We start from the raw sequence: 26,866 nt of genomic DNA, 5'->3' as shown, positions 1-26,866 counted from the left end.
TCGACGGAAGGAGGCGGAGGAAGTTCCGGTGGGGCTCCCTCCGCCGCACGGGGGCTCCGTACGGGCCCGCTGGCTGGCGCCGCCCGGACTACTTGTCGGGAGAGCTAGTTCCGGCAGCGGCCATTCGGCTTTTCGCTGTCTCCGCCATTTCGGGAGCTGCCGCCTCAGCGCGCCGGGGCCGTGGGCAGCTCGGCTCTGCGCCGCCCGCTTCAGCCGAGTGGGCCTCTCCGCACCCTTTCTGCTGCCACCGCCTCGCCGGCCCCCTTTCCCGATGGCGACCTCCGTGGGGAACGTGGCTGACAGCACAGGTACCGTGGGCTGACGCGCGGGGACCGGAGCCTGCGGGGCCGGGCCTGCCCTCGCCCGGGGCCGCGCCCGCTCGGCCCAGCGCCGCGCTCCCCGTTCGCCGGGGCCGCTCCCGGCGGAACTTTCCAGAAGCGGCGGCCGGGGGGAGGCGGCGGCTCCGGGCGCCTTTGTGCTGGGTCCCCCCGGGCCCGGGGCCTGCGGCCGGTCCTGAGCGCGCTGCTCCCATCGCTGTGTCGATCGTACCGCGGGGGGCTGCGTTTTTCGGGAGGGTAAAAACCTGACCCAAAATGTACATCGAGGGGTCTTGGATCTCACTCCATGGAAGGAGCAGGTCTTGTGTGGCATAACCGAGGAGTCCGGTGCTTTTCCGGACAGCCAGACCTGGATCGAGACATTAACACCCCGCGAATACGTTTAACTTTCCATTTAGCTGCATCTTTATTCAGCGTGACTGTGGATAAGCGTAGCAGCAAACAGTCATTGAAGCTTAAAGAACATTTTTAAAATAAGTATTAAGGCCTCAAATTGTTCTGAAACTGTTTGTTTTATTTTCGGGGAATACGGTTTAGGTGAGTGTCTTGATTGTCCCAGCTCTGGCTGGGAAAGGCTCTGCCCTATGGTTAGTGTACAGATCCAGAAATCGAGGGACGGGTGAGAGGAGAAATCTCATTTTCTCTTTAGAGCCAGAAGTATTGTGCTTATTGAAAGGATGACGGGACAACACCGCTTTATCCCGCGGATTTTTGGGGGTTTCTGTAACCGGATGGAAGGCAGAGTATGAAAAGCTGAAGAGACGACTGGGAAAAGGAGTAGAAAAAATAGGATCTGTGCAAAAAGAGATGGGTGGCGATGCCGAGATGGGGGTGTGAAGGGCAAAGGCAGCGGTGCGGAGGTGGGATGGAGAGGCCGAGTGCTGCAGTGTGGCGGTAGAGCTGTGTGTCAGCGTGTCCGAGCGCGTGGTTATGGGGACACTCCTGTGCTGTCACCAGCGCCACCGCCTCCCAGCTGCAGGTGGCACCTGCTCCTGGCTGGGCCGAGGTTGGGTCTAAACACGAGGTTGAGCGTGAGTGGATGGTGAGCACGTAGGATGTTATTTCCGAGGCAAAAAACGGCCTTGTGTGTATTTGTGATAGTTTTGTGCCAGTTTTTATTTTGCTTGTGTTCTGTAGAAGTCTCAGGAAAGGTCATTTTCATAGCACCTACCAGGCGTTTCCAAGGTCATAGTGGAAGCATGCAGCACAAGTTAGCCGCAATGAGTAAATTCATGTATGCGAGACTCTATAAGGGATTCTTCTGGCTGTGATTCTTCGCTGCAGTTATTTTCTTTAGAACTTGATTCAATGAGTAACCGTTAATGGCTGTATTATGGATTCTTCCAGCCAACTGTTTGTTAAAAGTCCAGCTCATTTTGAATGTTGTGATATAACTGTCAGCTTCCTGCTTTTCTATGAACTTCTTGAGGATCGTTGCTAAAATACTTGTTTGGATGTAGATAACTGGCTATTCTAAGTTGAGTGATTGGTTTTCTTTTTCTCTTCTGGGAGGATTTGTTTTATGAAGAGACTTGATAAATGAAAGAAAATGTTAATGTTTTGCCTGTTTTTTGCCTTTTTAAGCAATTCTTATTCCCAGGTGTTAAACACAGTAGTCCTGCACTGGCTTCTCTCTTGCCCTGGGAGTTGCAACTCCAGTTTCCCTTTTTGCTTAAATAGGCAAAATGTAGCATTTAGATAACCATTGGAAACTTCTTTCCAAGGGGTGGTAAGAATTTAAGTCTAAACTTTTGGAGTTTTTTTGCTCTAGCTTTGAAACTTAATAACATGATTTAAATTTATTCGAAGAACTGATTCCGTTAGGTCTGTGGGACATGCTCTTCCTCTGTCCAGATTTCCTTTATTTTTGTCATCAGCAGAACTCGAAAATACAGCAGCTGACAGAAGGGCCAAACCTGCGTGAGTGCTCAGAGTGAGGAGCAGTGTGTGGGTGCTCTGGTGGCGTTAGTACCATCAGCACCTTTCTGAAACAGCGGTGCCCTTCTTGCATTGAGTAACAGTGGTGTCTGTTTGTTGCCAGTAGGTTTAAACAGATACTTGAAGTCCACTTTTCCCTTGGGGTTTGGAAAACTATTAAGCCAGGCTCCTACAAAACAGGAATCTCATCTGGATGAAGATACTTGGTTAATCATGTCAAGTTGTCATGGTTTAAGTATCTGCAAGCAAGTAGCTTTGCTACTTCCAGTTACTGTGGAACAGTTTTTAATGCTGACAGAGACAATATACTGTCTGGAGAAACAACTTTAGTTACATCCAGTCTTCAAAACCTGCTAGTGCTAAAAAGGCAATTTTGAAATAATGTCAATAATTTACTCAATCTGAATTTCATAAAAGTAACACTATTAGTAACTCTGTACCTAATCTCACTGTGATTATTTTGTTATCTTTCAAGTTCTCAAAAAAGAATTAGAGATTCAGAGGATTTTTGTGGTACCCAACTGCAAAAATATGTGTACTCAGATATTGAGGTGCTTCCTTTCATTTAAATTCAAAATTTTAAAACTGTATGTCCAGGTGGGAAGTGTACCATGAATGGAATTAAGTTACTGCAGAGTACTGGAAATGCTGGACTTCAGGAGGAAGAATATGGGATACTTGCAGTAATCAAACCTTTTAATAGTAAGAGTCACTGGCATAAAGGCAGAGTTTGAAGGCCAACATTTTTTTCTGGGATGAACGGTTGTGTTTTTTTCCAGGCTGCACTTGTCTATATTTTAATACAGAACCATGCTTTGTAAGAAATTTTATTTGCTTTTCACTCTTAAGGTTGTTTTATCTAAAACTGGTCGTGTTTTATTTAAGTATTTTGTTCTCCACAATTGTATTTTAAATACTAAACCTATTTTGTCACTCCCATTCCAGCTAAGCCTCCAGAAACAGTAACTCTTCCCCGTACCCTGTCTGTTTGATGTTCCTGCTGTAGGCCAGTTGCAGAATCATTGAAGTGTGTGTTTGTCACTCATCAGATGTTGTTCTAAGGCCATCTTTTTTTTTTTTTTTTCTGAGAAGCAATTTTCATCTATTGTAGAGAGTATGGGAGTATAGAGGATTTAAGAATGTTACACATTGCTCTTGTATGTGTTTTGGGTTTTTTTAAGGGCTTTTCATTACTGGCACAGCAAAACTTCCTTTTGTTTGAGTCCTTTGAAGTCTTTGTCTGCTGTCCTTCATTTCCCTATTAAGTTTTTAGAACTTGTTTTTAATAGTACAAAGCATAAGATTTACAGTCTTGGGGGAGAGTGAGGAGAGTCACTGTTCTGTTAGCAGCATTTCTAGTGTTATGAACCAAAGTACAATATCACGTCAGGAATCTCTTTAAATCTATTTCAGCTTAATGGAAAATGATTGACTTAAAATATTCACAGTCATTACAGTCTATATGTTTTCTATTATTAGCTGATCAAGTCATGGACTTGTACAGATAATGTTAGAAATATCATAGTAGTAGATCGGGGCATGAAGATGTGAGAGTTCAAACTGCTGTGTCCTGTGGTGGTTAATGTAATTTCAAACATATTCATCCCTCAGTTGTGTACATTTTTTTTTTTTCTCATTGTTTTGTGTTGTGATTTTTTTTTGTTGTTTTGTTCCCATCATCTAACTTTTTGTTTTCCCCCCTTAAATGTTTTGGTGATTCTCCAGAACCAACGAAACGTATGCTTTCCTTCCAAGGGTTAGCGGAGTTGGCTCATCGTGAGTATCAGGCAGGAGACTTTGAAGCAGCAGAGAGACACTGCATGCAGCTTTGGAGACAAGAGCCTGATAACACTGGTGTGCTTTTATTACTGTCGTCCATTCACTTCCAGTGTCGCAGATTGGACAGGTAGGAGACCTGAAGTGTTCTGTTAAGCTTGCTTTGGAGTTTGCACCAATTCTAGTACTGAGCATAGCTGGCAGAAGTTCTGTTCTAACATTGATTTATTTCTTTTTTAATCACTGAACACAAATACTTAATGACAGCAGTAAGGACTGGTCAAAAATAACATTCTTCCTTTTGAGTTTTGTTAGGTAAGAGAAATACAGCTAGCTTTACAACAACCAACAGATCTTGCCATTATTCTAATGTTATTTTGATATTGTGCGCATTGATATTTTAATGTCAGCCACACCTGTGTGTGGTGGGGGTATTTACATGTGCAAACAAAAGCTTTTGTTTCTTTATTCCACCTGCAGTGTGGTTGGTTTAAGTTGCAAGACTGATTGTTTTCTGAAAAGTGGCATGATTAGTTAAGGATTTTTGTAATCTGGAAGTTGTCTTTATATTCTTTCTGGTTGCCTGTTCCTGATCGTGCTTTCTATTCTTCAAGCATTTTGAACTTGTTCTGGCTATACATCTGTGTGTGCTGGTGAAGGAAGTAAGAACTTTTGGTTGAGGTTTGTTTTATATAGGCACTGAATAAAGTTGTAGTAACAGTTCAGATATGAGAAAATAACATGGGGAAGGATTCAAGAGAATTTTGCGTTTGCATCTGCCAGCTATATCCTGCTGCTGGAAAAGACTATTGAGTGGAGCATTGCTTAAAGCATACACATGTTGGAAGATGCTTCAGAGCATTTCTGTAGTATCTTATCTGGTTGCATTGAGCTCTGGTTTGGTGAGACAACTTGCACACTACCGATTGTAAATGAGAGTTGTCTTTCTTCAGTAGAATCTAAAGTAAGAACAGGGGAGAATGATAGTTTAAGCTGGTAGAAGTTAGATATATATAACAGCTCCGTAAGTCCAGATTTGTTGGCTGTATGGTGGCTTACTTAAGCATGAATGTTCATTAATTAAGCAGGCAAACACTGAAAGTCAAGGGTGGGTGTTTTGTTTTGGTTTTGTATGTGTTTTTTTGTTTGTTTTTGGTGTTGTGTGTCTTATTTTTTGTGTTTGTTTTTTGTGTGTGGTGTTGGTTTTTTTTCCCTTGCTAACTTGTCTGATTTTTTTCCAGGTCTGCTCACTTCAGCACTTTGGCCATTAAACAGAATCCACTGCTGGCTGAAGCCTACTCGAATCTCGGCAATGTGTACAAGGAACGTGGGCAGCTACAAGAAGCAATTGAACATTATAGACATGCACTGCGCCTCAAACCAGATTTCATTGATGGATATATTAATTTGGCTGCTGCGCTGGTAGCTGCAGGTGATATGGAAGGAGCAGTACAGGCATATGTGTCCGCCCTTCAGTACAATCCTGTAAGTAACTTTATTTTATAGGAGAACTCTGTACTTTACTGCTGTGCAAGGAGGCTTCAAAGAATGGACAAGTGACAACCCTTCCCTTTAGCCTGTACACCATGACTTATTGACCTACTGAATACTTTTCTTCAGGATCTTTGAAAAACTTCTGTTGCAAAAAGTTTTATATTGTAGTACGGTAAAGGCTGCTAGTTTTGTACTTATCTGTATTGTTGAGATAACAGAAAAGCAAGGAATTTTTTTTTTCCCTCCAGTCAAAAGTTTCAGTGAACAACCTCATATTTAGCTTTGTGTGCTTTAAGGCAGTATTATCACAGTGAGAGATTCACTGCTCAGACTCGAATGTGAGATGTTGCAAAATAATCAGGTATTACTTTATCATCATGGTGATGAGAGTTGCCTTGGTTAGATTTCCACTGTGGGCTGGTTTACAGGAGCATGGGGTTTGTGTTTTATAGGCTGAAACTGACTGTGTCTGTAAGTGACTCCTATAAAATAGATCTGGTGTTTGGATTTTTGGTTGTAACTGTTTTGAATTGACATTTTAAGTAAACAGTGTATCAGACTGCTGTCTTCTGTTTATTTTGCATTGTACTCAATTTGTATAGTGCTACTCAGCATGATAAAGGTATCTGCCTGCTATTTGGTCAGATGTTATGTCAAAAAAATACTTAAAATACAGCATTGTCTGGTGTTCATACACTGTTTTGCTGAAAATAAGACAGGGTCTTATACAATTTTTGCTCCAAAAGATGCTTAGATTTTTTCATGTATGGCTGGCTGGACACTTTAAATTGACCTTTTTAATGAACTGTAACTAGAGCTTATTTTTGGAGTAGGGCATGTATTTTTAGCATCCTCAAAAATCCTGAAAAATCATGCTGGGGCTTACTTTTGAGGAAACAGGGTATATCCTTTTCCCTTTGGAAAAGAAAATAGAAACCCAGTCTAACAAGAGCTCGGAGTTTTGTTTCTCTGTGTTCTTCAGCCTAGGTGAACTTGTATTTATCACAAATGTAAATAATTTTTCTTGACCTAACATTACAGCCAACAAATAACCTTACTGATTTTAGTACAACCATAAAGAAGTGAGAGGCCTTTGGGGCATCTGAAGTCCTGAAACTTAACAGCATGACTTTGATTTTTCAGGACTTGTACTGTGTTCGTAGTGACCTGGGGAACCTGCTCAAAGCCCTGGGTCGCTTGGAAGAAGCCAAGGTAGGTGTTGGGTAGAATACATGTAAACGTCAGTGTTTTGAAAACTTGAACTTTGCACCAAGTCTTCAAATCTGCGTTGATCTACAGACAGTCTGAGAAACTGCTGAAAACTGAAGGCACTGAAACACCCCAGAGTAGTTGCAGGGCAAGATATGGCATGTCCATGTTTAAAAGTTGGTTTAAGTCAAGAAACGGAACATTACCAAGCCTTCCTGCTGAACTAGACTATCCGATACCATTCTGAAGTATTGGGCAGGGGCTCCATCATGCTCTTATCTGGAAATAAGTAACAGTCCTTCAAATCTGAGGCTTGCCTGCTGGTGCCAAGCAGAGAGCCTGTGGTTAGCTCGAGATCCCTGTACGATGCAGGTGCTATTGAAAATGCTGCTCTTCTAAAGTCCTTTGTGGCTTGTAAGTGGAGAAGAAACTTATCCAAATGTTACCTTGTAATATTGGCTTTTAAAGATTTTTATTCTTTTAACTCTTCCCTTCCCTTGATTGTGGAAGAAAGGCTAGTAAATGATCAATAGCTGCAGTATGCGAACCCCCCCAATATCTTATCTTCATGTCTTCCCTCTACCCTCCCGCAAAATAAAAAAAATCGGAAGGACAAAGCTGGTTTGTTTGGGAAATGAACTGATCGAAAGAAAACTTGCTGTAGTGGAAAGGTGGCTTCTAGCAGTCTTGTTTCCTAAAATGAGAATTCGAACACCAAGATGAGTTTAAAATTCTTGGCATGTTAAAACTTGGATTGCACAAATAAATAGTCTTGTTACAAGCCACCTTACGCGTCCGCGCTGCAGGGGTGAGGAGTGTGGAGAAATCGGAAACACTCTGGACTCCACGTCTGTCACTCCAAGCCCCACGCGCATGCTCAGAAGTGGAGTGTATGAACAGCGTAGCTGTCTGTTTGGCTGCAGCACCAGCGGGGGAGGGTTCTCATCTTTAGGGGGTAATGGGAATGCAGGTTCAAAGTTCATTATTTTTTGGATTTCTCCTAACAACCTGGATGTGCGTACCATCCTAGGGCAGCCGAATCGATTTGGTCAGATCCAGGTTGCAAATACTTGTACAGCAACATTGAGAGTTTGAACAGTCTTTGAGACACTTGGTTCTCAGCCCACCAAGCGGACAGCTAACATGAATTGCACTTCACTGCAGCTTTAGTGTGACTGGTATAGGCCAAGACACTGCGCCTGCCTTAGGTTGCTGACTTCTTTGTTTCAGAGCTCTGGAGACACCTAGTTTGAAAGTGTTATTCCGTTTTGTGAGAACTTAATAAACGAGGAAAAACATCTTGAGTAAATTGCAATGTGTTTCTTTGGTTATCAGTCCATTCGAAAGATCAAGCCAGCAGATTCCTTACAGTTTGAACTAAAATTTAATTTCTTTGTAGATATTTCAGAGCCTTTCTTCCAAAAAAAAAAATCCCTGCTGTATGCAATTGCCCTGATTAACCCTCTCCCTTCTGCATGTCTCCCTTGTTACAGACAGATTGTCCTCATTCCCATGTGTTAAGACATATCCAAAAAAATGCAATTGCTTTGTTGAACTCTTACTAATGATCTTGTTTTATTTTCTCTCTTGTTTTTGGTTTTTCACCACTGATATTGTATTTAGAAGGTTTCAGGTGGGTGAAACCTCCTATTCCATGCGTAAGGTGCCTCGCTGAAGGGAGCTCGAGGCCTGGATCTAGGGCAGACACACACCTCCTCCTCCTCTTCCAGCAAGGAACGCACCGAAAAGTCACATGATGAGAAATATGGTAACGGGTTTGTAACTGCCACAGCAAAACCATTTGCCTCCATGCCTGAATCTTCTGTCTTGTGGCTTCAGAAACAGCTTAAAATATTTAATTACAAGCAAGTAATGTAAGAATATTTTATACTAGTAGCCACAAATTCTTTCAAAGAAATAAAGTAAAAGTAAATTAAAATATTTTTTTTAAGAAATAATTGGAGATAGTTAACAGTAAAAGCTTCTAACTCTTCTGGTTGTTCATTTTTTTCCTTTTTTCTTCTTTGTTTGGATTGCAGCGTTCTGCTCTTCTGATGATGCGCTGTGATCCTGCAGTAGCGCAAAGGCTGCGCAGCGGTAACGCGCATTGCGTGCGATTAAGCCCTCGTGAACGGTTGACTAGATGATTAATCTCTGATTGGGTGCCTGCCCAAGCTCCAGGCTGTAGCCTTTTGGATAAAATTGGGTTGCAACGCATTTAGAGTCAAGACATCAAATTTAATATGCAAGTTTCTATATGGGCCTGTCTGGTAGATTAATGATTCTGGTTGGCCGTTCACTGGACCTAGGGGCAATCGATAGAGCAAAGCAGTTCGCAGCGATAGCGTGGCGCCGTGCTGGTTAGGATGCGCAGCGATTTCTCGCGCTTGCATTACAGGGACCTAAACCTTCATGCAATCCTGTCATTTGAGGTTTTGAAGCTGCAGATGATTGAATGTATTTGAAGAAACTGGGAAACAAGATGCGGATTAGGCGTGTCATCTCACTTGGCAAGGACGCTTGCAACCGAAGAATGGCTTCACTTTTTCAGTAGTTTTTCTAGTTTTTTTTTTTTTTTTTTTAAGTAATTTCTAGCTGTTTTAGAACATTTCAAAATAATTTTATTTAGTGCAAAGTTGCTTTTACACACTAATTTTTTGGTTTTTATGCACTTCAGGGTGGCAGGTGTTTCCACTGAACTACTTGAATTATTTCTAAGATGATTTCTCTCATGACCTCGTGTCTAAAGGCGTGTTAATTTGTCATCAGCATAACTGAAAAATGGTGGGCTTGCACCTGGGTTTTGGTTTGCGCTGGCGCAGGATCAACAACAGTTTGCAGCGCATTAGTTTTGGCGCAAGCTAGCCTATACTGCAGGGTCACTTTTGGCTGGTTAGAGAACGCATACTAACAATTTTTTTTTCTCATTTTTTTCTTTTTACAAATATTCCCCTTCCCTTGTATCTCTCTTCTTTAACTGTTCCAAGGCCTGTTACTTAAAAGCAATTGAGACTCAACCAAACTTTGCAGTGGCTTGGAGTAATCTTGGCTGTGTTTTCAATGCCCAAGGGGAAATTTGGCTTGCAATTCATCACTTTGAAAAGGTAACTATCTCAACCAGGCAGCATCACTGCCGTTGTCTGCTTGTAGATGATAGAAATACTTTGATCAGCAGAAAACTTCCTATGATCCTGTTAGTTAACATCCTGTGCTAATTTTTACTTCCTGATGTTTCAGACTACCTATATACCCCTAGAGGGATAGGTTTAAAATTGTTCTAAAGACTTCATGCACATGTCAAATATAAGAAAATTCATTAATTTGTTTTACAGTCCTTTTCCAGAAATTAAAAAAAAATATCTGATTCAATGGCAATAATGTTCTGCATGTTTCATCTGTGAGAGAGAGAAACAACTTTCTGCTTTAAATTGTTTTTCATTGTAGTTTTGTTTCAGGTATTACTGTCCTTTGAGTAATTAAGGAGAACGATATTAAGTGACACATTAATTCCTCTTCTCCAGGATTGTTTTTCGTCACTGTTCTTTCAGACTTCTCTAGATTGGTGTCATGAACTAGTTGTCCCATACTTTCTAGTTAGTAACTAGTTAGCATCCTAATTCAGTTTATAGTCATCTCTTAAGTTTCTAAAGTGACCTAAAACCAGATTTAAGATGTGGTGGAGTGTTTCTTCCTGATGTTTGTGACTTGAGATCTACAAAACGTAATTTGAACTGCTCAGGATATTTTTGGATCTGAGTCTAGTTAGTGTTAGATTATAAAGTATTTTAATTTGGAAGTAATAGTTCCCATGAAAGAGACTGTAAGAGTGTGCCCTGTCATATAGACACATGTAGCTTATTAATGCATCTTAACTTTATTGTTTATAAGTTTTTTGCATTTCATTAGTTTTGAAAGGAGTGAAAGTGTTTTCTTTTAGTTAAATGGCTACTGAATTTTCCCTACACATATGATTAGTTTGTTCTTTTCTCGCTTTTGTGAAGCTGTCTCTATTTTCCTGGCCTGCTAAATTTTTTAAATGCTGTCTTATTTTTACAGTAGATACAGCATGCGGATCCTTTTTTTTTTTTTTTAGGGTTTTCTCCCCTAAAAACAAACTAAAGGCAGCATAGCATGGGTAGGCTGGAGTGTTAAAAATGATCAGCCTAACAGAAATGGTTAACGCTTTATTCTGCAGTAGTTGCAACTGGATGCGTAGGCAAATGAATAAGTTTGAAGGTAGTGTACACTGCTGTTTCTACAGATAAATAACTTCATTCTATGATTTATATAACTTAAGTTTTCCATCATTACTAAGTTGTTGGTAAAGTCTTAGATACTTATAGATTGGGTTTGTCGAATCTAAAAAAACCCAACCAACCAACAAAAAAACACATGCGTAAAACACACCGTATCAACTAGGTTGTATAGAGAATGTTTTTGTGTTAATACTTGTAACTGTTACTTCAAAAATATTTTCAGGCTGTAACACTTGACCCAAATTTTTTGGATGCTTACATCAATTTGGGAAATGTCCTGAAGGAGGCAAGGATATTCGACAGGTAAGCAGATAAGTACTGTCACACTGTCAGTGGCTGGTCAGATGTATCAAGATATAGATTAGGTTCCTGATGTAAAATCTCTTTGGACAGTATAGCAAATATTTCTGCTGTAAGCTAAGCAAGCAGATGGCTTTGAAATGTACACAGAGCCGGTTACTGGAATAATAATAATAAATTCCTGTGGAATGTATTCGTTTATGTATCTTTCCTGTACTTAATAAAATGTTCAAAATGAGACTTTCTGAAGGTATTGATGAAAAGAGATTTGAAATTGAGACTGGGGGAGGGTGAAGATAAGACATCTGAGAAAGGCACGAACCCTTGAGTTCTCTGTTCTCATTGTGTGATTTGGGATATGATCTACAAGTGTGTCTCTTCTAAAATTTTCCTTCTGTGTAAGACAAGCTGAAATGCAGCAATTCAGCCATGCACCTGATTGACTATTGTGTATTTATTATGCATCAGCATCATGTTATTGCATGGAGTTGCAGTACTGTTGTTGTCTTTTTGAACTAATTTTTTCAAGACCTTTGATCTGATACATGGGTCTTTTGTTTCTGGAAGAAGATCCAGGCTCTGTTGTTTATATGCAGTGTACCATGTGGCATCTGTTAATTGGATTATAATTTCTGGTAGATGTGATTTGTAGCTCCAAATTTAATAAAAGTTTGCAGGGAACGGGTTAATTACTCTAACTAGTTGCATTGCACGCAGTGTAAATCATTCTGTGATTTGTTTTAACCATGAATTAATGGGCCAAACAGGCACATTTCCTCATCATTTTAGGCTTTACATCACCTTTTTGAGAATTTACTATGTATACTGTTGTGTTTTTTCTAGAAGTCAGATTTGAATACATCAGTCATTTATATAGTGCTACAGGAGCATATACTTAAAGATCTTTAACTTTTGAACAAGCTGAAGTTCAAAGTATAAAGCATGATACATATGTTAGGTTAGCAGAGAGAATAAAGACATGTAATAATATAATCTTGTTTGTATTGTTACAATTGAATGATAAACTGTGGGAAAATGGAGGAAAGGTCTCATGCTTATCCTAGTAATGAAGACTGTGTAAAGAAACTAGACAAAAGCTTAAATTTTTTTTCCAGAACACTTATGTTATCAGGTGCGAGGAAAACATTTCCTGTTTGTCTTACAAAGTGTTTCTTCTAGTCTGCTAGTTGTTACAGAATTAAGTGTAACTTTAACATGAATAATAATAATAATTCATCCTATGATTTGGCTTTCAGTTCAGTCAGTACTCTTCTGTGTTTTCAGTAACATCTTACTGGATGGTTTTGTTTGTTAATGATAAATATTCCTTTCAAGTTTTTATGTAGGTCATTTTTATGACCAAGCTAAACATAACTGCTGCTCTGTGGACAATTATTTACCTCCTTTTTCTTCTTACAGAGCTGTAGCAGCTTATCTGCGAGCCTTGAGTTTGAGTCCAAATCACGCAGTTGTGCACGGTAACCTTGCCTGTGTGTATTACGAGCAAGGACTAATAGACCTGGCAATAGACACCTACAGGAGGGCTATTGAGCTGCAGCCCCACTTCCCTGATGCGTATTGTAACCTGGCCAACGCCTTGAAGGAGAAAGGCAGTGTAAGGAGTACTTCTTTTCCTTTTACATTTTTTTTAAAGTACACCGAATGTTTATTTTAGACACCGGGTTTCACCAGCTTTATTGAGATGGGGTGTTACCCTCATTTACTTAGTCATAAGGAAGAATAATTCAGGAAATTTCCACCTCGAACATGTTTAAAGTGATTGTATAATGCCTTCTCATAAACAGTGCTGTTACAACAAATTGCCATATTAACAGTATCCCTTTTTTGAAGGTGGTAGAAGCAGAAGAATGCTACAATACAGCTCTTCGACTTTGTCCCACACATGCAGATTCTCTCAACAATCTAGCAAACATCAAACGGGAACAGGGGAATATCGAGGAGGCTGTTCGTCTTTATCGGAAGGCTCTTGAGGTACAGTTGAATGTGGGGAATTCAAGTTGGGAATGTGTAACATGACATAGGTTTTCTCCCTATTTGGTCGTAAGTGGAGAAACATCTGCTCAGAGACCTAAATTATATAAAAAGAAGAGCAAGAAATGCACCAGTTTGTGGTGGTTTTTTGTTTGGTTTATGTTTGTTTCTTTGTTTTTCCTGTGATCTACTTGGGGCATTTGAGAGACCGGTTCTACTTCTTTTTCTTCCAGGTGTTTCCAGAGTTTGCTGCTGCGCATTCAAATTTAGCAAGTGTTCTGCAACAGCAAGGAAAGTTACAGGAAGCTCTGATGCATTACAAAGAGGCTATTAGGTAAGTGGATACTGTCTGTAGTCCTAGCCTTTCATAATGGGAAGGTGTCATAGATTTGTGCAGAAAGTGACTTACAGTACTGTATTTTAATTTAGGTAGTTGCTTTGCAAACCAAAAAGTCTGGGTATGGGTATGGTGTCTCATGGGAGGAGGAGCTTGTATTGCTCATGACATATATTATCTTTATTTCTCAGAATCAGCCCCACGTTTGCAGATGCTTATTCTAATATGGGAAATACTTTGAAGGAGATGCAGGATGTTCAAGGAGCGTTGCAGTGCTACACCCGTGCCATTCAGATAAACCCAGCTTTTGCTGATGCCCACAGCAACCTGGCCTCTATTCACAAGGTAGCACATGCGAATGATTCACTCTTAGAGTATGCTGGGTACTGTGAGTACTTACCCTGAGTATATTTTTATCTGCTAACTCATTTCTGTGTCTCTGCAGGATTCAGGGAATATACCAGAAGCCATTGCCTCTTACCGCACTGCTCTGAAACTGAAACCTGATTTCCCGGATGCCTACTGCAACTTGGCCCACTGTTTGCAGGTGGGGAAGATGAAGCTTTGATTGTAATTCCTAGGATTCCTCTGCAGCAAATGCTAAGCTTGACCACCTCAACCAATGACTGATTTAAACGTAAAGAGTAGACTTAAGTCTTAAATCAGAAGATTATAGAGTCATCAACAGTAATTACTGAAGTTCTCACTTCTATTTTTGGAAGAAGCATTAGTCTCAACTTGTGAAATATCTGATATAGATCAAAGGAAGCTGTTGTCCTAATGCTCTTGTAATTTTTCCCTTTTCTAGATTGTCTGTGACTGGACAGACTATGATGAAAGAATGAAGAAGCTGGTTAGCATTGTAGCTGATCAGCTGGAGAAAAACAGACTGCCATCTGTCCACCCACATCATAGCATGCTGTACCCCCTTTCTCACAGTTTTAGGAAGGCTATTGCTGAGAGACATGGAAATCTGTGTTTGGACAAGGTAAGAAGTTTCATACAAGTCAGTTGTGGTTCAAGTGCTTTGTGAGTTTGCCTGTTCCTGCTGAAAATGTAATGCTCATGTGGTTAGTATTGGCCTTTGTAAGGTTTCTGAGTCACTGACCTGAAGAGGAATATGACATAACATTACTCATCTACTTTTGCAAAGCACATGCAAGGGGTGTTTTGGAAAAGCAGAGTAAATTATTCTTTTTTGACAGTGAAACAGATCCAGGTGGCTGTGTGATACTATTTCTCAAAATCTGTCTCTATTTGGCATCTGTAGTGCTTGGAACCTGACCTTGCTTCTGGTGAATTCTTGCTGGAACGCACGAGCTTTGCGTTTGGCTCTGGGAATTCCAAATGCACTTGGTTTAGTGGTGATGGCAGCAATGCTACAGTGTGGCACATCACAGTAGGAAATACTTGAGTATTCGTTGTGATTCGGTTTTAGAGTACTTAGTAGTACATAGATTCTTCCAAAACATACACAGATTCTTCCAAAACCATATAATCTCTTGCTGCAACTATGTAACCGTGTGCCATTTCCACAAGACTGCACAGCACCTTAAGCTGCCAAGAATGCAGCTGATGGCAAATTGTTTAAAATTTGATGCAACTTCCATATCTCTTCCTCCAGAGAGTCACAGCTGTTAGTGCTTATGGATGTTGAGATGGACTAATTGAGCAGGTTGCCAATTAAAATTGAAAATACGCTGTCAGCTAGCGGAAGGGGTCTGGTTAGCTAATGTAGGGATTTCAGATTTCAGAAGGTAGCACTTAGCTTTCAAACTGATTTGTCTTAATAGCCTGATAATGCTGTTGGTGATAGTGGCTACAAGCCGATGTCTGGGGAAGATGGTGAGTGTAAGAGTAGAAAGCATGCTGTGGTGCTTCACAGGAACACTGTTCTGGTCACAGTGGATTGTAATTGAGAACTTCCTGGTCATAGCAATGTGGTATCAGTATATTTAATAATAGGGGTGGAATACTTAACAGATAAACTGGTAGAAAGGCAGAAATGTCAACTTGTAATAGTGATGTCTGTCTTTATTTGGCTGGATGTAGGTATATGAGATCTGGTAGCCCAGTTTGTGGGCATTATGGGTGGTTCCAATGGAAATACATAGAAATCAGGTTTCAAACAACAGATTGCCCACAGAGCCCCTAGTTGAATGTGGGATAAGGCTAATTCTATAAACTCATGGGAGCTTTTTTATGCCTCTGTTTAGCGTTTTGTTTTGATTGCCAAGTTTATAAACAGTTGTGTATGTTTTCTTGACAGATTAATGTTCTTCATAAGCCACCATATGAGCATCCCAAGGATTTGAAGGCTAGTGAAGGTCGACTTCGTATTGGCTATGTGAGCTCTGATTTTGGGAACCATCCAACCTCACACCTAATGCAGTCAATCCCAGGCATGCATAACTCAGACAAATTTGAGGTAAAAGTATAAATGGCATGCTTAATGCTTTAAATACGGCTGTGACACTTCCTTTTTCTTGGTGCAGGCAGGTAAACTAGGGAAGGGCAAACTTTTGTTTCTCATGGTGTGGGTTGTGGGGTTTTTTTTTATGTTTTTGGGGTTTTTTTTGATTGAGGAGTTCTCCAGCCTGTTAACTCCTCCAGAGTTAGCCTCCTTTACCAATATGAACTGTTCTTTAGAAGGTAGGCAAATTAGATACCTGTCCTTACAATTACTGTAGTTAGGATTTGTGGCCCATGGAAAACTTGTTTTTAAGCTTCAGCTGCTGTTCTTTGAGTAGGTGTTTCAACATCAAGCTACTAGTGCCTGGTTGCATCTGATGTACAGATACACATCTGTTTTGTTCACTCTGTGCTGCTGGGGTTTTTTTTACATGTATTTTTCTCTGGGATATGTGATTAACAAACACGAACTTCATATTGGTCTGTCTACTCCTTTTTCAAAAGGAAATGTTACACCACACTTACTCCAGAAGGAGCATATACAATTTAGCAATCCTAGTCACATCTATATTTATTTGGGTGTCATGTTAAAGGGTTGAGGCTGTAAATAGAACTAATTCCCAGTGATGTCATTTGCCCCATGACTGTTTAAATTGCCTTGGTTTTGAGCTCCTGTTTTGCAAGACATGCAAATTTGCTTATCTTTGTAAAGGCTTGTAAATCTTCCCTTCTTACAGAAGTGTTTTTGAATTAATTTTTTTGTTTTGTTGTTTCTGGGCTGCTTTTCCCCCTACCTTCTTGCTTTTTCCTGGTCATAAAGTCTTTGTAGTCTGAAACCTTTATGACAAAGCTGTGTGCTCAGAAGTAGGGTTTTTTCATGAAACAATTAGGTGGTCTGAGTACATGGGATGTGGGGAGAATATACATGTAACCTTGAATCAGCTCCAGACAAAGGGCAGTCTGTTTGGGATTTATAAAGCTCTACAGTGCTTAATTTAAATACTAAAGACAAGTTATCTGGTTTTGTTTTGTTTTGTTTTTTGCTAAACTCATGCTTATGTCCTGCAAGATAATATATTATTTGCATATTGGTTCTGTTCTATGTATGTGCTAGGTTAGCTAAAGATGCCTATTTATGTAACCTGCCAACCTTGAGTTTCTCAGATACATTTGCAGTTTCTTAATTGGAGAGAACTAGTCACTCTTTAAAGAATCTGTTAAAAAGCTTCCCCAAGGCTTAGCTTGTCTGTTCAGCTCGAGTTCATTATTATGATTCTCACTAATTACGCATTCAAAGGTGTATTGTAAAAGGCATTCTTAAAGAATTAAATGCTTATGCAAATCCATTTGTTAAAATTACTTTACCTTGGAGTGCTGAGAACATTATATATATATGTCTGTGCAAGATGCAGGGTCATACTCTCAACACCAAAACCAGGTAAAACTGGGGTCTGGTGCCAATGTGTCCGAATGCCTAGTGCCCCCTTTTCTCTGGACATCTTTCTCAGCTGGTAAATGCCACACAAATAAATATAATTTGTATGAAACTAGGTGTAATTTTGCTAATGTAATTTTAAAATTGCAATAGCATATGTTTTATAGCAAAGTTACTTTGTTGGCAAGTTGTTGCAGATACTCAATTTTTGGTGCCTCATATTCTAGGTGTTCTGTTATGCTCTGAGTCCTGATGATGGTACAAACTTCCGTGTAAAAGTGATGGCTGAAGCAAATCATTTCATTGACTTATCTCAGGTGAGCTTTTTGATGAACTTTCCTTTTAACAAACCCTAAATGAAGAAAGAGATCAGCCTGTAGTTTGAGGTTTTTAGTTGCAATCACTTCTTGAATTAGGCTGATGTTAGTCTTGAGATTTTGGTGTTAGTAGATATATTGGTGTTACACCTTACCAGGGATGTGATGGCTATTATGTGACCTCCATGTGATTATTAAAAAGTAATATTGACAATATTGAATAACTGTTCCATTAGATCTTCAGGTAATAGTCATATCTGAATGTCATGGATAAGTCAAGATGCTACAACTACAAATATATTTGAGCTTGGTTTACTACAGTGAAGCAGGATAGAGGGAGGATTTTGCCTCTCTATCCCAACACTGTTTTGGTAATGCTTACAGGTGGTTTTGGCTTTTTCTAAGTTCCATATGCAAACTGATGGGGATTTCGGTATACAGAGAAGTCAAGGAGTTGCTATGATATCTCAGGATACCTGGCAAAACCCAAAGCAATATGGGATAATCAGTGGCACCTGGACAGTCCCACGTTAGGTGATAAATAAACTTACATGTAGTTTTAAAACTTACAATGTTGTTCGGAACATGTTGTCCTAAGTAACAACATTAAATTGATGTCTGCAGAATTGCTATTTGAGATGGATTTTGCCAAGTTGATCTTCTAAAATGTTCTTGTAGAATAATGGGCTTCAGCTTGTGGAAAGCCATTTGTCCCCCTCTGCTTTTGCAGCTGTGGATGTTTGAAAGCCCTGGGTCATAGTAGAACAGGGCAGCAATTTTATATTGGTTGTTGCATTTAACAGTTATGTAGGGAAAAATTATTTCCTTTGCCCTTATTGATCCACTGAGTTTTCATATTTAAAATTCCTGAGGCATCAAACTCCTGTTTTTAGGTGACAGTGCAACTCTTAGAGATTTGTACAGGAGGGTCAAACAGGTAGAAACAGTTTGCTGTGATCCATTGCAATAGCAGTGTAACTTACTGGAAGTTAAACCGAGGTGGGAACTCAGATTGTTGTCCACCCAGAGATATAACTGTCCACGTGCATGTGTTTACACCGCTGTAAAATGTGAAGTAGCTTTTCCTTTTTACAAAAACAAAGTGCTTTCATGGTGCACATTAATTGTAGAGCAAGTCAGCATTAGCAGTAACTGCAGAGTAGTTAATTGGCTTACTCTTGACCTTCAGTTTGAAGTGATTTCTTTGTATTATCTTAGTTTGGGAATCTACAACTTGCCTTGTGTTACTTCTGATCATTAATTAGCCTTACAGGAGTGGTGGGGCTGTTCTGCTTTGTGTAGTCTCAATTTCTAGCTTTTGGTTTTTGTTTTACTGCTGCTGAACTAGAGACATCTCTCAAATATTTTGTTGTATCTGCTTGTAGGTAATGACTAATTATATAACTAATTCTTGGAGGAATTTAAAACCAAAAATTGTTTACCTTTCAGTATTAGACAGGAAGAGACACAATTGTAATTTCCAAGGCTTTGCTGTTCTTCTTGAAAGTCATTGGTAATACGTTGTGTGAAGTTGCGCTCTTTGTCTTTGATTTAGCCAGGAACTGAAGTAGTTTCAGCGTTGCTTGACCAAATTCCTTCCATTATGCATTTGTGATATTTCTGTGCACGACTTTCTGAGCCTGTTAGTGCTAAGTATCACTCCACTGATTTGAATGTGCAGAGGCAATCTTCAGTACCACAGTTAAAATTTCTGTAAGCAGCTGTTTTAGCTGTGGCTAGCAAACTTACAGGGATATTTTTTTGCTTCAACAGGGATTTTTTGGATTGAGTTGATGACTTACACCTCTGTAAAACCAGGAGTAATGAGATTTAAGACTTGCCTAAATTATGCAGCTGACATTGATTGGTACACTGATGACTAACCACATTTATTACTGAAAGATGGAAAACAAAAATAACTTCTATGTATGTATTTATTTTTCAGATACCATGTAATGGAAAAGCAGCAGACCGCATCCATCAGGATGGGATACACATTCTCATTAATATGAATGGCTACACCAAAGGAGCCCGAAATGAATTATTTGCCCTGAGACCAGCACCTATTCAGGTAACTAAGTTAGAGGGCTCTGTATCTCCAGCAAAACACTTGTGAGGAGGAAGAGTTTCTCTTTTTCTTCCAGCAGACTGGAAAAAAATGTTGGGGGCTCACCTTGATCAGTAAGCGAGAGAGACTTTTTAGGGCTTAGCATATATGAGGCAAATAGGATCATTCTGTTGAAGGGGCGTAGTGTGGTTTTTTTAATGTGCTTTATGGGCAGTTGACTGTCCTGAAAGAGAACTCTGTAGTTCTGTGAGGTTCCCGTACACACTGGAGTTCTTGCACTAGTGAAAACAAAGGGTATTTGAAGCAGTTGAGGAAATCAGTTATTGTGGTTAAATCTCTTTAGGCTTAATGAAATTCTAGTTGGAATATGTCAGAATTAATGTCGGAGTAGTTTTTTTGACTAAGGATTTTCTAAAATGCCTATGGAAAGAGGAGGAGAAAAGCCTCAGTCTCTAGGCTACAGAAGTTTGTCTCAGCTAAGAGAAGATGTAATCACTGATGGTCTCTGTTCTGCTATAACTGCACATAGTTGGGTACTTTGGCCTTTTGCTCAGGGGATCAATTCTAGAACGTCTTTGAACTGTTCACTGTCTCAATAGTGAAAGTTGGGATTTGACGGTTGCTTTTCCGTTGATAAAACACAAGAAGGAGCTTGAATCTGTAGGTGCAAAATTCAAAATATGTTGAGTTTTAACTTCCTTTATTTTTTGCGATGCATCTGGGACTGGAGCCTTGCTTTCTTGTTTTTTAGGCAATGTGGCTGGGATATCCTGGAACCAGTGGGGCGTTGTTCATGGATTATATCATCACAGATAAAGAAACTTCCCCAGTTGAGGTGGCTGAGCAGTATTCAGAGAAATTAGCTTACATGCCAAACACTTTCTTTATTGGAGACCACGCCAACATGTTCCCCCATCTGAAGGTAGGTAGGAAGATAAGGGCAAGAAAAATTGTTATTTTCTATAGCTGTCTTTATAAAATGGCATTTAATATAGCACTTGGTAACTTTTTTGAAACTTTTTATATTTACAGAAAAAAGCAGTCATTGATTTCAAATCCAATGGCCATATTTATGATAACAGAATTGTTTTGAATGGCATTGACTTGAAGGCTTTCCTCGACAGCCTCCCCGATGTCAAGATTGTTAAGGTGAGAGCTACTTCTTTGTGTGTTAAGTCTTGGGGACTTAAGCTATTACTCTAATCTGATGGGTATGTCATTTATCACAGATGAAGTGTCCTGACAGTGGTGACAATGCAGATGGTAATGCTGCCCTCAGTATGCCAGTCATTCCTATGAACACAATTGCAGAAGCTGTGATCGAGATGATTAATCGTGGGCAAATTCAGATAACTATCAATGGATTCAACATCAGTAATGGATTAGCAACTACTCAGGTGAGACACCTCAGGATGCTGTTCCCTTGAGTTTTGTGTTCTATCGTTCTGGTTTAACATAACAAGGAAGAAAAACCTCCAAGCAAATGTCTGTCTTCTGTCATGTTGATTTGTTTAATTCTCACATTGAAGGAAACTCCCAACTGTGTTATAAGCCACAGATGTACTGGAAGATGATCTTTCCCCCCAAAGATGTAGGGGTTATATCAAGAGGTATCTAAAGTCCAGAGAATTTGAATCTTATTGCATAAAGATAACACTTGATGGTTCAGAATTTGAAGGCAGTATTTGGTCTTTGCTTGCTGCCTACAGGGCTGTTACCCAGTTCCAGTTGTGTTTTTCCTTTGCACAACAGTTCTTCCTTTTTTAAAAAAAAACCCATATTTTAACATTAGCGTAACTCTTTGGACTTGTAACTTTTATTCAGTTTACAGTTGGTCATTCAGGAGACACTTTGTCATTTGATGAGAACTTTTATTATCACTACTCTATCCATAATCTCATTACTTGGTTTCTTTTTATGAGTTCCTTTGTTCACAGCTAAGATTTTCCTTTAAGCTCTAAGAGGTCATGTCTTGGTTTGGTCAGTAAGCTTATTAACATTTTTTTCCTGAAATTGTTGTGCCCTGAGGATAATAGAGAATTCTTGTCTTGGCACTCCACCACCAACATGAAACTATGTAAGCTTGGTTGGTGCAGTTTAAAAATGGGATTTATATCTTTTGATCGCACTGATATAACCCTTCTTTGTGCTTGTTCTAATTTGATCTCAGCTACTTTTGGGTGTAGGACAACGAGGACTGTGCATTGTGGTTTTTAGGTCTCCGCAGTGACCTGGATAAGTAGCACTTTTACCAGCTTTGGTTGAACTAAACTATCTCGTGCATCTTCTAACAGAGCCAGTGAGTCATTGTCATTCATGTCAAGTTTGTCAACAGCCAGCCACACTGCCACTGAGCTAAATTTTAAATGTATGTGTATGATAAATTTATAAAGGGAACACTCCAGGTACCTACTTTGCCCTGTCTGTACTGATATTAATGTATCTTCAGTCTTGAGTATCTCTTCTGTGCCTGTTGTCTTTTATCTTAACAAAAACAAACCACAAAAAACAAACCACAAAAAAACCCAGACCCACAAACAAAAAACCCCCATTGCTTTCTAGACACTTTTGTATTCTTTCTTGAAGTCTTAATTTGGTTTTTGGTCTCAAGGAAACAAAGTGACCTTAAGGAGCAGAGGAAGGAGTCCACGTGTAATGCCTTTTTATGATTCTTCTTTCCAATTATTCCAGTTACTTGGAATTTCAGGGAGCTGTACCATGGGTGTGAAAATGCCCAGTGTTTTGTGCTTTGATGGTTGCAACATTGTAACATCCACAAGCATGTATCCCCTAGTGGTTAAATTCTTGTTATGGGTAAACAGCCAGCTTTGTTTTCATAAAACCAAAGGTAAGCTTACAGTAACGTCATGGTGCTGACAAATGTTGAAGTGTGTCTCAGGATAATTCCACAGGGCGTGATCTTGTTTTCAGCAATTGCAGTGTTCCAGTAGCTATTATTTTTTTCTTTAGATTAACAACAAAGCAGCAACTGGCGAAGAAGTTCCACGGACAATAATTGTTACTACCCGTTCTCAATACGGCTTACCCGAGGATGCTGTTGTTTACTGTAACTTTAATCAGCTGTATAAGATCGATCCTTCCACTTTACAGATGTGGGCTAATGTGAGTATCTGTGTCTAGTATGAAATCTAAGGTCAGGCTTTTGGAACAAACCTGTTTGGTTCAAGTTAGCAGAAACCATGCAAGTTAAACCTGTAGTTGTTCTGTGGAAAACAGTGACACTGAACTGTTTGAGTCCTTACAATGCTCATGTTGCAGGACTTAGTGTTAATAGAATATAGACATTTTTTTAGATAGATTTAATGTCATATTTGTGCTTCTAGCTAGTGAAAATTTGTCTTGGACAGCATAAGCGTGCTGGTATTCTGTGGCGAAATAAGTTCTGTCTTTTCTGTTCTGCACAATTGAGTCATAACTGGCCTTGGCGGTTGGTAGACTGATAGACCTGAGCACTGAGTGTCTGTGTCAAGGTCCAGTTTACAGTGTATTGCTGAGAGATACTTGAATAATTTTTTATATTCCATAGCATAGGTCTATAAAAATTATATAAATTAGAGAGTACGCACTCCAAGTACCACTCTAGCAACTCTTGCGCAGAGTTGCTGTCTCTTTCAGTAGGATTAGAAATGCAATCCCAGTTACTTCACTCAAAATGGTGATCTGTTTTTTTTCTTGGTCTGTACCTCAGAAGATTAAAGTATCAAATGGTTGTGCCTTTTGCCTCATTTTGTTATGTTGTAATTTCTTGTTTGGAAAAGGAAATTTTTCTGACCAAACTTTCTGTATTCGTTTCTTTATTTTTGTTACAGATTCTAAAAAGAGTTCCAAATAGCGTGCTCTGGCTGCTACGTTTCCCAGCTGTAGGAGAACCCAATATTCAGCAATATGCACAAAACTTGGGTCTTTCCCAAAACCGAATCATCTTTTCTCCTGTTGCCCCCAAAGAAGAACATGTGAGGAGAGGGCAACTGGCTGATGTTTGCCTAGACACTCCGCTTTGCAATGGGCACACCACGGGCATGGATGTGCTCTGGGCTGGGACCCCGATGGTCACCATGCCAGGTAATGCAGCAGGGAACCTACGTAGAACAAAGGGGTTTGAATACTATTAATTTTTTAATAGTGAATGGCAAGCCTAACAAACTTTGCCTCTTGCAGAGGCAGAAGGAAAGTAACTCATACTCTGCAATATGTTACTTGTTACAGGTTGGTTGTTTTTTTTTACAGGTGAGACTCTTGCATCACGAGTTGCTGCCTCCCAGCTTACTTGCCTGGGTTGTCTTGAGCTCATTGCAAAAAGTAGACAGGAATATGAGGATATTGCTGTGAAACTGGGAACCGATCTGGAATAGTAAGCAAATTTGTCCTGTGTAATGTGCTAACATCGAGAATGTAAAGTGCTGTATTTGGGTATAGTGCTGAGACTTAGCAGTACGTTTAATCTTGCAGATATTTTAATATTTAAAATAGCTAGGGAATCCTCATCTTGAGGTTGCTTGTCTTGCAGTTATCTCAGCTTCAGCTTTTATGGTGAACTTATCAGCACTCCCAGCTGAGTGACAATGCTGCCTGTTCTGAAGACGTTGCTCATATGCAGGTTCTTATCTCGTAAAAAGTGCGTTATAGTTCACCTTTTGTTCTTGATAAATTGAAGATTAAGCAGCTCCTCACTTCCTGCAAGTTAAAAACACACTGTAAAAACTTATTGCAGTGCAAAAAACGCAACAAGTTAATGCATTAATGTCACAGCTCTTCTGAGTTGAAGTGGTCACGCCTGGTCTGCATCAGAAATGATAAGGGGATGAAATGGTAATATGAATTTGGTGGAAGTAGGGGAGCAGATGTTTTTGAAACAGTTGTACTGAGAGGTCTGGGTTAGCTGAAAATAGCAGATTTCAAAAGTAAGCAGTATTTAGGAAGTGTCTGGAACCTCTCATGACTGCTTTAACTCTTTTTGTAGCCTGAAAAAAATACGTGGCAAAGTCTGGAAGCAGAGAATATCCAGTCCTTTGTTCAACACAAAACAGTACACAACGGACCTGGAGCGGCTTTATCTGCAGATGTGGGATCACTACGCTGCCGGCAACAAACCAGACCACATGATTAAGCCAGTAGAGGCCACCGAGTCTGCATGAAGAGAGACTGTCCGTGTGCCCCCCCAGAACTCTCCAGGAACTGAGCCTCTCAAACACTTCTGCAGAGGAGATGAGCTAAAAACTGTGCATTTCTACTTAATCTGCCTGGTACTCTGTGGCTGAAGTAATATATGATGGTGATTAAAGCACAGCCAGACTTATTTCTTGCATGATAGGGAAAGACTCAATAGAGCCTGGAATCCTTTTATTCCATGAGGAATTTGAATGGGATTGAGCCGTGTACGTGAGCCTGTGTGTGTGAGTGACATAGTGGTTGCTGGGGGAAGCTTGAACTGCCTGACCACTTCTGATTTCATGGATTGATTTAATCTTCCTATGAATCTCTCTCCTTTTATGTGGATTGGGAATTGGAGCGTTTTAACATTTGATTTTGGGTACTCCTGTTGGTATATGTGTGGTTCTCCCATGACAAGATTTCCAGCTAGCGAGTGTTGCTCCCTGCATTCATTTCTAAACTGTGTGGACTGAAAGGGCATATTTGCTGGTGTAGTCTTTTTTATAGGTTTTATAAACCACTTGAGCCTATATCAGCCTTTTAATGTTTGACCTCTGTTTTGGAGCTCTCTGTAATGTGTTGGTTTAGATAAGGACTTTGGGGGGTTTTTTTTGTTTGTCTTTAAGCTTCTCCAATAACTCAGCTAATTGGCTTCATGATGGCAGCTCCTGTTCTGTTGAAAAACCAAATTTGATTTGAAATTAATCTTCCCTGCAAGTGTTTGAGGTAAACACAAACTGGTGCCAAATACAGATCTTTCAGGAATGATTGTTAATTATGTATAGAGGCGCAGTCCTAGGTACTGTAGCAAAGACTTTAAACAAAAAAATAAAGCTTTGGTTTGCCAGTTTGACTGATTTGACCAACGTTTCATGTTTTCTGCTGCTCTTCTTGTGCTGCTGTCAGAAGAGTGTTCTGAACTGCTGGCCTTTCATCTCCCATTCTGTAATTTTTAAATAAAATGCTGTTTGTTCCAGCAGAAGTAATCCCAGGTGAGGGTAGATCTTGTACGTAAATGGCTTTTGTTTCCCCTGCCTTAGACTAAGCTCACCCGAACACGGAAGCTCTGGTGTGCGTGCGTGCTTCATTCACAGATGTTTTGGAGCCTCACAGCAGCTTGTTTCGTTTGGCCTTTGCGGTGCTGTCATGGCAGGTCACACTGTCCACAGCTGCTTCAAATACCCTTCGTTTTCACTAATACAAGAACTCCAGTGTGTACGGGAACCTCACAGATCTACGGAGCTCTCTTTCAGGATAGTCAATTGCCCATAAAGCACATTAAAAAACCCAAACTACACTTCCAACAGAATGATCCTATTTTCCTCACATATGCTAAGCCTTAAAAAGTCTCTCGCTTACTGATCAAGGTGAGCATTCAGCATTTTTTTTTCCAGTCTGCTGGAAGAAAAGAGAAACTCTTCCTCCTCACAAGTGTTTTGTTGGAGATACAGAGCCCTCTAACTTAGTTACCTGAATAGGTGCTGGTCTCAGGGCAAATAATTCATTTCGGGCTCCTTTGGTGTAGCCATTCGTATTTTTGTTTTGCATACGCTCCTTCAGCTCCGCGCTGTGGTAAGGACTGTGATTCGAAACCGGTGTCAGCCCCGCTAGCGGGGCTGCCGGTTTGTCTCGGGTATTTTTGTCTCCCGGTTGCGCTCGGCTTGAGACCCGGTGGCTGCGCCCGGCGCGGAGCTCCCGGTGCTCGGTGCGGAGCTCCCGGTGCTCGGTCCGGGCCGCCGCTGCACCGCATCAGCTCCGCTGCCGCGGGGGTTCTGACGCCTCCGCCTCCCCGCGGAGCCGCCGGCAGCGGAGCCGCCGCGCC

At 40.3% G+C, this 26,866-nt stretch overlaps 1 protein-coding gene across 3 annotated transcripts; it reads left to right on the top strand.

Moving 5' to 3' along the window:
- Positions 1-79: 79 nt before the first annotated feature.
- Positions 80-25,897, top strand: OGT (O-linked N-acetylglucosamine (GlcNAc) transferase). Of its 3 annotated transcripts, none has more exons than XM_082062050.1 (22): positions 80-308; positions 4,002-4,182; positions 5,294-5,537; positions 6,690-6,758; positions 9,743-9,859; positions 11,235-11,314; positions 12,731-12,926; positions 13,163-13,303; positions 13,537-13,637; positions 13,832-13,985; positions 14,086-14,187; positions 14,449-14,628; positions 15,910-16,068; positions 17,715-17,804; positions 19,750-19,875; positions 20,624-20,794; positions 20,905-21,021; positions 21,102-21,269; positions 22,843-22,995; positions 23,703-23,955; positions 24,121-24,244; positions 24,854-25,897. In XM_082062050.1, exons 1-22 carry the CDS (start codon positions 272-274, stop codon positions 25,026-25,028), a joined length of 3,138 nt encoding a protein of 1,045 aa, XP_081918176.1. In that variant the 5' UTR covers positions 80-271; the 3' UTR covers positions 25,029-25,897. The 3 variants fall into 3 exon arrangements, with proteins under 3 accessions (XP_081918176.1, XP_081918177.1, XP_081918178.1); XM_082062051.1 differs by having other exon boundaries at positions 81-308; positions 4,032-4,182; XM_082062052.1 differs by lacking the exons at positions 80-308; positions 4,002-4,182 and having other exon boundaries at positions 5,457-5,537; positions 6,690-8,523.
- The last annotated feature ends 969 nt before the right edge of the window (positions 25,898-26,866 follow it).

Source organism: Streptopelia decaocto, assembly GCF_964273445.1.
Source record: "Streptopelia decaocto genome assembly, chromosome: 10".
Lineage (NCBI taxonomy): Eukaryota > Metazoa > Chordata > Aves > Columbiformes > Columbidae > Streptopelia > Streptopelia decaocto.
This window is presented reverse-complemented; position numbering and strand designations above follow the sequence as displayed.

What these genes read in the sequence shown, in the direction of transcription:
- OGT (XM_082062050.1), top strand. Translation starts at nt 272, where the DNA reads ATGGCGACCTCCGTGGGGAACGTGGCTGACAGCACAG. An exon ending in CATTACAAAGAGGCTATTAG is followed by an intron (nt 13,638 to 13,831) that starts GTAAGTGGATAC and finishes TTTATTTCTCAG; the next exon opens with AATCAGCCCCACGTTTGCAG. An exon ending in CTGGGAACCGATCTGGAATA is followed by an intron (nt 24,245 to 24,853) that starts GTAAGCAAATTT and finishes CTCTTTTTGTAG; the next exon opens with CCTGAAAAAAATACGTGGCA.